Consider the following 14823-nt stretch of genomic DNA (forward strand, 5'->3'; position numbering starts at 1 on the left):
CGGACCACAAAAGTTTATTATACGCATTCTTACCATACATTTCTGCAAGAGACTGTTTCTACGGCTTGAACTTGTAACCTCTTGATCACTTGATAACAACTTTACTAATTGCGCCAAAACTATCATACACTTTAATAGAAAGAAAAAAATTGGAACATGATATTCATAGTACATTAATTTAAAAAAAAGTAATCATATCATAGTACTACCTCAGAAGTTAGTAAGTATATTGGAGCATAAAAAGGCAAAATTGATGAGGTCAACTTGTATTTAGTCTTCTCAAGCTTTGTCTTTGCATACTCCTTTTCCTTTCATACACGTTAACACGCTGCATCTATCTCTCTCTCTCTCTCTCTCTCTCTATTCCTATGTCACACGCTTGTTCAAATAATTTTCTTCAAATTTTACTATTTTTACAGCTGCAAGATTCTTGTCTTTAAATTGTTTTTGTATCGATTTAAAGGTTCAATCTTTCACTTTTTTAGCTTCAATTCTCAATTGGGGTTTCTGAGATTTCCTTATTTGTCTTCTGTTTTCATATGAGTTCCTCTTGTTTTTGAGCTTTCTTGCTTTTTTGCTGTGTTTTAGTCCACATGGAATTTTTTTCCCTTTTGGTGTAAATCCCACTTTTTTCATAGACTTTTCTCTGTTCCTTTTTTCCCAAGTTAGTTCTTTTCTCACAGTCATTCCAATTTTCAGTTTTTCTTACTTTTCCATGCTTATCCTAATTTGGTTCCTTTCTTAGCTACAAACAGTTAATATTTTTCCCTTAGTGATCATCAAATTTTCTCTTTTAGCTACAGAAAGTTGGTATTTTCCCCCTATTAATCATCTAATTTTAATAAAAATTCAATCTTGGAAGATTTTTGATAAAGAAACAGAATCTTTGTGTAATTTGGCAAGAAGGGAAGGTTTCAAGATTTTAGCTTTGAGGGGAAAAAAATGCTGAAGTGTTTTTATATATTCAAGGATAAGTCAAGGTCAAGAAGGAGAGGGGAATCGGCACCAGAATTGAGTAATGAAAGTAGGAGAGATGGTAATTCAGAAGGGAAAAAGGTAGCTAAGTCTACAGGTTCAGTTTCATCTGCTAGAAGTATACCGCAAATGTATAGAGAAAAAGAGCAAAATTTGAGGGTTTTTTCACTTTCAGAGCTTAAGGAAGCTACAAGGAGTTTCAATAGGATGTTAAAGATAGGGGAAGGTGGTTTTGGGAGTGTATATAAAGGTACAATTCAGCCTCCTAGTGGAAGAGGTGATCCTATTGTGGTTGCTATTAAGAAGCTCAACACACTTGGATTGCAGGTATGAGCTTTTCTTTGATCTGTAGTATATGTATAATTTGCTTGCCTTTTGTAAAAGATCTTCATTTGATAAAATGTCTGAGAAGTAAATGAGTTCATGATTTGAATCTTTGATTGATAGAGAAATAGTAGAAATGCCCTTTTGAAGTTTATGCTATTGTGGTCTTGTAATAATATAAAAAAAGGGCAGCTCAATTGAGCTCCCGCTATGCGTGGAGTCCGGGGAAGAACCAGACTACCAGGGTCTATTGTATGCAGTCTTACCCTGCATTTCTGTAAGAAACTGTTTCCACGACTCGAACCCGTGACTATGCCAAGGCTCCCCTTCCGGTCTTGTACTAAGATAGTTTAACAAAATTGGATTGAGATAGCACAATTTGTGCACTTTGAGCAAGATAGCCGAATATGATGTGGCGCATGATATCTTAATTTGGCCCAGAATCTTGGAAAATTCTATGTTAAAGTAACTTTTATGACTGATAAATGCTTCACAAATAAAAAAATGGCAAATGGTAGACTCAAAACTTGTTACATTACTGCCTTTAATGTATGCATTTTTCCAATTTGTGGAACAAATATAGTGTAATGTTCTACTCAAGTGTTTTGAGTTGGAAGGGGGGAGGTTGCCAATCACCTAAAGTTTCGCTTCATGATATTTAATGCTTTACTTATTTTGTTTTTCTGGTGATCTGGGACTAAATTCCTGAACCTCATTCTTCTACGGGATCTGAACTCCACTGATTCTGCTTTGCGTATCCTACGTATGTGTATTACAATTTAAAAGGCACTGCCATGTTAGTATTATTTTGGTGCTAAGATGAATATATTCGGGTTGTGAACTAATTTAGCAAGCAAAATTGTTGTCTTTCTTGCTTCTTTTCTCCACAATTCGTTAGTTGATACATTGAATTTCTGCATTGAGTAACTATTTTCCTGTTTACATCCGCTTCTTATGCACTTAACCTTTTGAGATTCAGTGCCGCTTTAACTCCCACTGGTCCAGGTCTTAGGAACCCATTCACTCTTTTCTTTAATGGTCATTGATCTTTTTTACTTGTTTCGTTATGTTGAAGAATCATAAATGAAGTAAACAGTTTAACATCCACCTTTGTTATTTACTTGTGTAAGCCTACTGTATCTTTATCTTTTACAACGTTAATACCTCAAATGAGTACCACTTGTTGCATCTTCGTCCCATAACCAATTTCATGTTTATGGGGAGGGAACATATATCTTTCCGTCACTAGCTAAGCCGTTATTAATTGTTGTCTTCGCCTTTTCTTCGTTTCATTATTGAGTTTGCTGTATGACTCCTAAGATAAACGTAGATAATTCTTTATATATGCAGGGCCACAGACAATGGGTTGCAGAAGTTCAATTTCTCGGTGTTTTGGAGCACCCTAACCTTGTTAAGCTTCTAGGATATTGCGCTACAGATGGGGAAAGAGGGATTCAGCGCCTATTGGTTTATGAATACATGCAAAATAAGAGCTTAGAAGATCATCTGTTCAACAGAGCTGTGCCGGTAATTCCCTGGAAAACAAGATTGAAAATTATCCTTGGTGCAGCGCAAGGAATGGCTTATTTGCACGAGGGTCTAGAAGTCCAGGTATTCTTTAACTACACAGATAAAATGATTGACACTTCAGATTTTGCTAATCAGTTTACAATTGCTTCTGTGCTAGTCACATAGAGAATAAATATCCTTTGACTTTGCCAACAAAGTCAGGTCCTAAATGTCAAGTGCTGATTGATAGTTATATATAGACTTGTTTATCAAGCTCTCTAAATAGTAAACATGTTTTCAAGCTCTCTAAATAGTGCACCTGTTTGTTCCAATGGTTATTTATTGTTGGATCATCATTGATGAATTTGTAGCACTTTGCCTTTTAACATTATTAGACAATGGCATATTTCATGTTCCATGTGCTTGCAAAACGCAACAAATAAACCTCGTTATGTCATGTGTGTCAGTGTTTCCAACTAACTTCTGAAGCCAAGAACGATAAAGCATGAGTAGCATGTTATGATCATAATTATCACCCATTAAGCTAACACAACTTGCGCTCCTGAAAGCACCTTTCTTTTTTCTATCTTCATACAAACTCTTGAACTTTTTTTCATTTCTCATTCTTAATGAATACTTTTTGATTGAAATGTAAAGGTGATATATCGAGATTTCAAGTCATCAAATGTGCTTCTGGATGAGGATTTTAATCCAAGGCTTTCAGATTTTGGGCTTGCAAGGGAAGGGCCGGCTGGTGATCGCTCTCATGTGTCTACAGCGGTAAGTGATGGCGATAATGGTTATCGCATGAATGCCAAATTTTTGTAGTTGGGGTCATTATTAGGACTTAAATTGCATAGGTGAAGTCATACTTTAGCCTTTGATTCTCGTTGGCTGATCATTATTTTGTATTTTCTGTGCATAGCCGGTTGGGACTTTAGGATACGCTGCCCCTGAATATGTTGAAACTGGACATCTATCGGTCAAGAGTGATATTTGGAGCTTTGGAGTTGTTCTTTATGAGATCCTCACTGGCAGACGAACTTTGGAAAGGAACCTTCCCGTGATGCAACAGAAGCTTATTGATTGGGTAAAGCAATTTCCTGCTGATAGTAGAAAATTCAGCATGATCATTGATCCAAGGCTTCGAAACGAGTTCTCACTTGTTGCTGCTAGGAGAATTGCAAAACTGGCCGATAGCTGCTTAAACAAGATCGCCAAAGAGCGTCCAAAAATGAGTGAAGTAGTTCAGATACTAACACAAGCAGTACAAGAATCACAAGAAACAACTTCTTTAGAAATCACAGGTCCAGGTCCAGGGCCATCTCGGCCTACACAGCTTGCCTCACCTAAACAACAACTTAAAAATAAGACCATTGCTGAAACTGCACGGCCAATGCGCCCCATAGCTCAGGCAAGTCTACTCAAAATATGGCCTTATAGAAGTTACTCATAAATTGCTTTGTCTAACTTTCTTGTTCTGCTATATCAGGCGTGAATGCTCAAAAGATCGCGGATCATATCTCAAAATTGAGATCCTTATGCACGAGGCGAGTAAATTTTTCTATATATATAGTAAGTAATATTCTTTGGTAAAAGAAATGGGCTCTTCACATGTCCCATTAGAGTTCTTTTTTGATAAAGTATGTTTGCACTAGGAAGAGTATGGCAAAAGGAGGGAAGTTTCTTTTTTCAGTTAAAAGTGATTTTTAAGAATGTACTTGTAAACTCCTTAGTTTAGGACTTCTATTCACTAGTGTTTGTTTGTGTAAATAAATCCATTTGTATTCCAAGATTTCAGAGCAACAAATTTTGTTCCTCTTAGTTCCTATTTTGAGTGGCACCCCGAAAATCTTTAACAATTTTACTCTTGATCTATAACATTATTTGCAAAACCATTAAACCAGTGCCAAAGTGGTAAACTTTGACCACCACTAAGAGAAAGATTTAAGTTTGTGTAAGTATTTTTTTTAACACTATTAGTGTATTTTAAGTTTTTAACTTGTTATAGTAAATAGATTAAAAAAAATCAACCTCTAGCGCCGCGTAGTTGTAGAGAAGAGGATAGAGGCCCAATTTCTAATGTACGTAAAAGCTGCTAAAACAAATTAAAAGAATTAAGCAAAATAGCCGTCTTACTAATTTCTTAAACTAAAAATAGCCGTAAGATGTATAATATATGTAAAATTCATATATAATATGTGTATAATTATGTATAATCAATATACCGGCTAAAAAAAGTAAACAGTGAATCTGACCGGCTATTTGTGTAACAATCCCAAAAAATTATGCTGGATTGACACTTTCAGGACCATCGTTTAAATTTTGACCCCACTAAAAAAATCTTGGGAAAATAACCGCCCGCTATAACTTTGAAGCACGTTCGTCATAATTTTTAAATAAATTTCATGATTCCATATATTTTTAATGTACGTTTAGTTTTTAAATTAAAAAATTTGTGGTTGCTGTACTGCTTATGCCTCACTCCATGATAAATGCACGTATCACCTTATATTTTTGTATGTTAAATACAGGTCAAATACCTTATATTTTTGTTTGTTAAAAGTTTCCGCAAAGGACCAAATATACCCATGTTCTTTTGAAAATGGTCTAAGAATACGTCTCGTTATACTATTGGGTTATCTATACCCCTCCCGTCATACTTTGGAACAAAAATACCCTTATTTTGGATGGAGTGCCACGTGTGGCAGCACCAGATGAAAACGACTCATTTCTTTTTTTTACCCGATCCGTTTTAAAAAACCCACCATCCGACCCAATTTTCACCCAAGGCTAAATTTAGCATCTTTTGATCTAAAGCAAATTTTTTTGTAAAAACTGAAGAAAAAAAAATGCTTTAAAAAAAATCAGTTTTTTTAAAAGTATTTTGTTTTTGTAAAAACTGGAAAAAAAATAATTTTGCAAAATATTTTCGTTTTTTTTTAAAACTAAAAAAACTAATGCACCTGTAGTCCACTGCTTTAGGAAAGATTTTTTTTCAGTTTTTATAAAAAGAAAATTCAATTTTTTTCAGTTTTTTTAAATCATATATTTTGTAAAAACTGAAATTTTGTTTTTGTAAAAACTAGAAGAAAAAAAAGAATTTGCAAAATATATATTTTTCAGTTTTTTAAAGTATTTTTTTGTAAAAACTAAAAAAAAGATTTTGCAAAATATTTTCATTTTTTAAAACTAATGCATATGTAGTCCAATGCTTTAAAAGAGTCTTTTTTTTCTTTTTTTTTTTTATTTTTTACAAAAAAATATTTTTTTTCAGTTTTTACAAAAAAAATACTTTTTTTTAAAATGGTTTAAAAAACTAAAAATACTTTAAAATATATATTTTGCAAATTTATTTATTTTTTCAATTTTTACAAAAAATAAATTCTAGTTTTTACAAAATATATGCTTTAAAAAACTGAAAAAAATTGAATTTTAAAATAGGTAAACTGAAGAAAAAAAAAGGACTTTCGTATAACAGTGGACTACAGGTGCATTAGTTTAAAAAAATAAAAATATTTTGTAAAATCATTTTTTTTTCATTTTTTACAAAAAAAAAAATGCTTTAAAAAATTTAAAAGTTATTTTTTTAAAGCATTATTTTTTCAGTTTTTACAAAATAATTGTTTTAGATCAAAAGATGCTAAATTTAGCCTTGGGTGAAAATTGGGTCGGGTGGTGGGTTTTTTAAAACAGATCGGGTAAAAAAAAGAAATGGGTCGTTTTCATCTGGTGCTGCCACGTGGCACTCCATCCAAAATAAGAGTATTTTTATTCCAAAGTATGACGAGAGGGTATAGATAACTCAATAATATAACGAGTGATATTTTTAGACTATTTTCGAAAATATATGAGTATATTTGGCCTTTGCCCTAAAAGTTTCCATTCTCAACTCATCATGTGAACTCGAAGTTTCCTTCGTAGCTTTCGAAACTTATTTTACCACAGTAATGCAAAGAATGATAATTTTTTAATTCGTCGATTGTACATTCCCGTTGAAGAAGTTACTACTCACTTTTTAGTCCGTACATGGTATTGGCTATCTCAGATGGTAGACTATAACTTTTTAATAAATATGTGCAAGTATAATTGTAAAAAAAATGCACCTTTTCACTATAAGTAACTTCACAAATATAAGTTCAAGATATGTCATTAGTTGCAAAATGTCACTAATGATGGGAGACAGTTTGTACGCAATTTAAATTCATTAAAGCATTTAGGCCACATTTGGTTACATGTAAAGTAAAAATAATCATGGTATAGAAATTCATATGATTTTAATACAGCACTCGGTATGCATACAAAATCCTGCACCACTATTTAGTATATTAACTTTATACTATGTTTGGTTTGGAAATATCGGTAATTAAATATTGTATAACAAACACAAGTATAAGTTATAGGAGAATTCATGTATTATTTTATATATATATATAAAGTGGCATAAGTAATACGTGGATATAAAAACAATAATAGTATAATAATCGTACAACAGGTAATCCCAAAATAACAAATACATCTATAATTTATGTAAAAAAAAAAAAACTTAGCCAGTTTTCGGATTGGTAATTAAAAAATAGCCAGCGTTTGCGAAGTCATTGAAAAATAGCCATTGTTTTGCTGAAACACGAAAAGCTCCAGCATAATATGCTGGGTTATGGAGCTCCGCGGATAAACTTCCAGTATATTATCTTGGAACTTTAGCACACGGAAAGTTCCAGCATAATATACGAGATTATGAAACTCCTGCACATAAACTTCCAGCATATTATGATGGAACTCCATCACATTATAAAATTCCAGCATATTATACCGGTAGCCCATATGTAAAAAATTTGAACTTCAGCGTATTATGCTGGAATATTTTCGAATTTTTAAGAGTGTTTTTGTTCAGATTTTATCTTTACATGAAAAGTTGTTAAATTTCAATTATTTTTGAAATTGCGACTATTTTTCAATTACCCGTCGTAAATATGACTATTTATTATCCCGTAATTTATGCACCACATAAAGATTTTCTTATTATTTATTCTCTGTGTAAAAGTATCCCCGTATTATTTATTCTACACATTGCAATCCACATATTATTTATTCTTCGTATAACTATCTATGAATTGCAATCCTTGTATAGCCAAAAATCAACCAAACGATCCCTTACTGTAATGAAAACGACAGTCTATATCTCTCAATTAATATCCAGGATACTTCTACTCTTTTGTTCTTTACTTTTTTTTTGTAGATATATACCAATATTGCGCGTGCCATGTACTTTATATTATATGAATATGAATTGTCAGCCATTCTTTATGATTTGAACATTTTAAAATACTAAATCAACAACAACAACAACAACAACAATCCAGTATAATCTCACTAGTGAGGTCTAGGGAGGGTAGTGTTTATGCAGACCTTACTTCTACCCTGGGGTAGAGAGACTGTTTCCGATAGACCCTCGGCTCTCTCCCTCCAAGAACTCTCCACCTTGCTCTTGGGGTGACTCGAACTCACAACCTCTTGATTGGAAGTTGAGGGTGCTCACCACTAGAGTAACCCACTCTTGAAAGTGGAGGACTTGAACATTTTGAAATGGTTCGCGTATTTCGGACCAGTTAAACTCTCACGGCTCGACATGACATCCTAAGCTATGTTAATAAAGTTGTATAGGGTAAAATTGGTTCATATTAAATATTTGGGTAATAGAACGACACGTGGAACCAGATATAGATGGAAAGCGAGATAGTTGAAAATCAAGACCGGGAGCAACAGTTTCGGTTGGCACCGGGAAGCCCCCGGAGGGAATATTGCTAGTGAAGACAAATGAATACCTATCACTCGATAGCATTCAATGAAGAATATTCTGTTGTATTAAATACATAGTCCGTTATAGAGAATTTTGGCATTCATAGCCTGTTGTTACACATTCTTCATTGCCCCCCATAATTGTCATTTAAGAAGGGCTTGATCCTAGGACCTTGTTCCCTATGTGCAACTATAAATAGTGACTTAAACAGCCATGGTAAGGGGACACGAATTTTCTCATAAACTTATGCTACATATTACTTTAACAAGAGTGGGTTACTCTAGTAGTGAGCACCCTTCACTTTCAACCAAGAGGTTGTGAGTTCGAGTCACCCCAAGAGCAGGGTGGGAGTTCTTGGAGGGAGGGAGCCGAGGGTCTATCGGAAACAGCCTCTCTACCCCAGGGTAGGGGTAAGGTTTGCGTACACACTACCCTCCCCAGATTCCACTAGAGGGATTATACTGGGTTGTTGTTGTTGTTGTATTACTTTAAAGCTCAATAACACTTTATTTCTCGTTTATTGATATTCTGATTATTGTCTTCGAAAGTTCTGCTCCCGGAACTAAACTATTTGTTGTCTTATCTCAATTTCAACGCTAAGTCTTGTATTTTTTTTATTTAATTTATTTATCATTTTATGATCAAATCGATTCGTTTATCTATAAATCACGTATAAATTCAACTGTACCATTTTATGAGTAATTAACAAAAGTTATATTTAATGATAGAACATTTTATAGCATTAAGCACTGAGAATGCATATCCAAGCACAAAAACTTCTTCTTCATTAACTACACCATCATAGTGAGAAATTTTTAATATATAGAAGACTCCATCACAATTGAAAAACCGATACAAATGACGATACTCAATGGGCGGAGTTCCACTGATTATAATGAGGGATAAAGCTAATATTGACGATAATGGAAGACTTATGATTCCTAAATTTTTGGCGGGCTTAAGCATAAATCTCTATCCAAAATAACTTTGCACAAATTTGCTATTATATATGAGACACTCCAAGGAGATATTAAAGTTAAAAATAAACTCCAAAAAGAAAAGCAACTCAAATTATCCAAAAGCTACAATACTTTATGGAACAAAAACAAGAAAACTCGGCTGTCTTTTCCAAATGAAAACAAACCAGCAGTTGACTTCAAGTTGCAAAATGATTCCAAACCTTTTTTCCAAGAACCTAACTCTAATAGGTGGTATAGATATCAAGGAAAATATTTTGAAAATACAAAATGGAAAAATTAAAAAAGGTAACAGCATGCTGAAATCAATTACTGAAGGCATCGTGATTCGTGGATAAAGTACTTATAAATCTTGCATCCAATCATAGGAAAATATAGTGCAAAATAGAGTGCAAAAATGAAATATTAAATCACTTATGGTATTCGTTAAAATGTTGCATGCTTCCCTTCATAATGATGACCAACGGATCTAATCTCATCTCCGGTGTGCAAAAGAGGCAAGCCGCGAAAATTTACAAGAATAAAAATATTATCACCCTAAATTCAATTTGAGTAAGGAATATAAAAAATTTACGTTCATCATCAAAGATTGGTTGTTCATCATCAGGGACCGGTTGATCATCATCAAAGACCAATTATGCATCATCGATAATTTTGTTGTTCCTGAATTTGATTTTCACGAGAGAAAAAAATTCAATTCATATATAATATGAAAAAGAGAAGTATTAGATCTTAATATTTTACTCAAATATAATATGAAAAAATTAATTTAAATATAATATGAAAAAAAAAAGAAGTATTATCTAGACGCATTTCGAAAAGACTTAGAAATTTCAAGGTGATGTATTTAGAAGATAAGAGTTCTGATTGAAAAAAGAGAAAGCGAGTAAATGAAGGTAGAGAAGTAAATGGAACGGGGGATGGGGGGAGGGTTTAGGGTCTAGTATATTTAACATTTGGTATCAGAGCAATTCTTTTTCTTGATTATTATTCAAATTTACAATTACATTGTGATGTAAAATAATATTAGAAAAATAATTTCTAGTGTTTTCGTAAATTTAAATGTTATTTCTGGTGTTTCGAATAATGAAAATAAATTGGTTGTACTAATAGGTTGAAATTAGATCGAAATAACCTAGCAATAGGTTGAATTCAACTATAGGCAAACAATAAAAAATTAAAAAAGAAAGGGTTATGCTTAGAAAGAGAGAATAGCGTGATAAAGTGAAAATACTCTCAATTTTTATTAGATTAAATTTTGGGTATAAGAATAGAGTTATTATGGTTAGAAACTTAGAAAGAGACGATAGTGTTACAAAGCAAAAATCTCTCCATTTTGATTGAATTAAATTATAAGTACAAGCACACAAACAATTCAATGCTTTTGATATAGATGTCCTTTTCTTGAATGGAGAGAAAGTTGTTGGCAGCTTTATCAATGACCTTTCTTATTTGGGAAAATGGTCAAATATGCCCTTGTACGATTGAAACGGGTCTAATATTGCTCTATATTATACTATCTGTCCAAATATACCCCTAACATTATATTATCGATCCAAATATACCTCTGACATCATAAAAATAGTACAAACCTACCATTCCTCCGTTAATTGCCTCCCTATGATCACATTCATTGCCACTTCACCGTTTTACTCTTATTTTCATCCCTTTCACGCAACCTTTATTTCCCTTTCATTTGAAGAAAAATCACATATCATAGATATACAAATAAACTATACCAAAAGAAATGCAACAACTAACGATAATATGAAACAATGTGAACCGAGAAAATTATAATTTTTCTATTCACAATCCATGTTTGTACGAAAGAAAATATATTTTGTTTTATAAAAAAAACTAAGTGCAAACTAGTTTAAGGTTTCAAAATTGAAATCCATAGTGAGAAAGAAAAACAGCCTAGTCATGAGAGGTTTTTTTTTTTTTGTTTCTTTCTCTTCAACCACATTTCTGGAAGGCTGCCATTTTTTCTATCTTTACGTTTTATATTAATATAAAAGTGCTACTAAAATTTTCCTTAATAAGTCTTATAAATTCAGCGGCAATACAATAAAATACAAAATGAAACACAAAATTATAAGGTCAAGTGAAAGATACGAATAATTTCAGGGTCGGCCTGAGAAGCAATAGGAATTTTGAAAAACAAGAGGAAGTTGAGTCAGTGAAATCTTCAAAATAATGATAGAACTTCAAGGTTATTGAACTTGGTAGCTGCAAACATGGTGAAATGGTGAGGTAGCAATAAAATGTGATCATATGGGAGGCAGGTAACAGAGAAAGAGTAGGTTTGTACAACTTTTACAATGTTAAGGGTATATTTTGATCGATAGTATGATGCTAGGGGTATATTTGGACTGATAGAATAACAGAGAGTAATATTAGACCTTTTTCAATAGTATAAGGACATATTTGATCATTTTTTCTTCTTATTTACTTTACAGTTTGTTTGGATGGTTGTTACCTATTGTATCGTATTGTATCGTTATCCCAAAATAATGTTTATTTTGATTGTTTCATTAAAATTGGTTGTATTGTATTGTTAAATCCATTGTTCCGAAAAAATAAAAAGTCTCATTTTTTAAAACAACTGATTTGGTGTGGTGAGATTGTTTCCTATTTTTCTTTCCAATTATGCCCTAACTTATTACTCCATAATTCTATTTTACCATTTACCTTTTTTTAACTCCAAATATCCAACATATAACTTACTTTGTCTTCGTCCCTTTTTTTCTAGCATTTCTGTCGCTTCCAACTATAACGTCAATTGTGTTTTGCCTTATTTTGTTTCATTTTTTCTCCTAGTTTGATTTTATCTCCAATTCTAATTATCTTTGTTCTACTAATTCTCGTTCTTTTATTTTTGGCAAATTATACTACTAGACAGGTCGCCTAGTAGCTATTTTTATTGATAATAAAATAAAAAGAACCACAAATGAAGAATACAAGTAAGTGGAGGGAAAAGTTACAGTAATGTTGCCTCTATGCCTTGGCTATATAATCATCTTTGTGCGCTTTCATTGCCTAATGATGGCAGCCTCATGATGAGGCTCATGGTATGGCTGCCAGCAAAGTGTCACGAGCGCGAATGATCTCATAGGCTTTTGGATATTTCCCAAAGGCATAGTACATATAGCAAGCACTTACTGAGCTAGACCTTACCTTACAATTTCTATTGAGGCATAAACAATCTAATCTACTAGCAAGCATGTAAAAAATTAGAACTAGAATGCACTAAGTATTTTATGATCATCGCAAAGTTTATAACATACTCTATGATGATATTATATATAGTAATACTTATAAAATGATAGAATAAAATAAGGTAAAAATTAGAGTCTTGCCCCTGTTTCTGCAACCTTGTCAACTCTTTAAATTGTAACTCCTTGATTTCTTCTTCAACTATCTTCGTCAATGCTTCGAATGTCATCCTTTTTTCTTTGATCTTTCTTTATCAAAGTTCTTTCACTTTTTTTTTATTTTTATTATTATGATCTACTTAGGAATGGAGTGTACTTATTATTGTTTTTAATATTATTAACTTGTTTCACTATTTTTTTAAAATTTGTATGATTTTAATTGCTTAATCTATTTATAAGATATATTTGGTGATAAATTAGTAGAAAGAGATTTTCTTAAAATATTTTTATGCGTAATTCTTGATAAATTTAATATTTAAATAATTGAGGGTATTTTAGTAAATTTATCAGTTACAGTACAGTATGATACAGTCAAACCAAACAGTAAAATATTATTTAACAATAGCAAACAATACAATATATCCAAAAGTTGTATTCATAAAATGACATAATACGATACAATACAATACATTATAAAATGATAGGTAACAATGATCCAAACAGAGTGTTAGACAAAATACATACTTTACCCATCGACCTTGTACCCAAATCCCTCTTACACACTTGTTAAACATAGGAATAGTATTATACACCAAAACTTTTAAAAGTGAGTCAATTGCACACCTCTTTTTTCATATGTCACACCCGTGTATTACACATAAAAGAGGCGTGTGAAAACTAAAAAAATTCATCTGAAATTAAGTTTTTTTTTATTTTTTCCTTTATTAACTATTTCTTTTTCAAATTAAAGAAAACAATATAACTCATGTCTTCTTCCCCAACCCCAAACCCCAGCGTACCCCCACCCACCCCAATGTTTCGTCTCTCCAACCCCCATGACTAAGAAGAAAAAGAAGAAAAGAGGAGCTATTGGGTCTTGTAAAAATTATCATTATTGACCTTTTGAAAAAGCTTGAAAATTTAATCGAGTCTTGTTGATTTTGATGTTCCATGACCTAGAAAATTAGTTTGAATTCGTGATTATTATTGAGTAAAAATTTACTTAGGTGATTAATTTTGATAAAATTCAAAAAAGACTATTAACAAGTGTGAAGCATTAGGTTTGAGCTTGAATTTGAAATTTGTATAAGCTTTGGTAGTAGTATGGTGGTGGTGGAGAAGATGATGAGGTTGGGAAGATGAGGAGTGGGGTTTGGGAGGGGGAGCAGAGGTTTTTTTTTTCAGTTTTTCTTTTTGTTCTCGATTTATGACACGTGTCAGATGGTGATTGACGTGTGTAATAGCAATCTTTAAGCATATGTGGTCAAATACCGAAGTGGTGTGTAATTGACACACCTTTAAAAGTTTTGGTATGCAATATTATTCCCGTATTTAATAGGTGCATAAGAGGGATTTGGAGACAAGGTCGATGGGTAAAGTATGTATTTTGCCTTTATTTTATTTGTTTATTTGATTGATTTTGCAATATATGTTTTTTTTTGTTTCTCATTTAGTGTTCGGTTCTCGCATAGGGGCCCGATATTATTCGCATTCTATTAAAAATTCCACATGAAAAGATGAAGCGTTTTCTAACAAAGAAAACTTCATATCCAGAGCTTGAATCCAATCAAGCAATATATGTTTTCATAATGACTAATATACGTCCCTCCTCCAAGGGAATGAAGGAATTTTCCTTCGTTAATTTGTTTAGAGCGGAGAATTGTGTTACCTGTTGGTCCCCTATAAGAGATGCTGAGGTTGTGTTTTTCACATCCGTGCACAAAACAATGCCATAGCAGTGTACCAGCGGGTCAAACTTATTTCCTTAGTTTAGGGTTGGGTTGGGATAGGGAAAGGGAAAAGGTTAGGATTATCGTATTGAAAGCATAGGTAAGGTTAGTTTTTAGAATTTACTAGTACCTTT

At 32.5% G+C, this 14823-nt stretch overlaps 1 protein-coding gene across 1 annotated transcript; it reads left to right on the forward strand.

Annotated features, from left to right (window-relative positions):
- Positions 1–300: 300 nt before the first annotated feature.
- On the forward strand, positions 301–4660 carry LOC107809716 (putative serine/threonine-protein kinase PBL19). Its single transcript, XM_016634382.2, has 5 exons — positions 301–1302; positions 2650–2910; positions 3466–3588; positions 3734–4222; positions 4301–4660. The coding sequence occupies exons 1-5, from the start codon at positions 943–945 to the stop codon at positions 4304–4306; spliced, it is 1239 nt and encodes a 412-aa protein (XP_016489868.1). The 5' UTR covers positions 301–942; the 3' UTR covers positions 4307–4660.
- The last annotated feature ends 10163 nt before the right edge of the window (positions 4661–14823 follow it).

The sequence above is a fragment of the Nicotiana tabacum genome, chromosome 23 (genome assembly GCF_000715075.1).
Source record: "Nicotiana tabacum cultivar K326 chromosome 23, ASM71507v2, whole genome shotgun sequence".
In the NCBI taxonomy this organism is placed as follows: Eukaryota; Viridiplantae; Streptophyta; class Magnoliopsida; order Solanales; family Solanaceae; genus Nicotiana; species Nicotiana tabacum.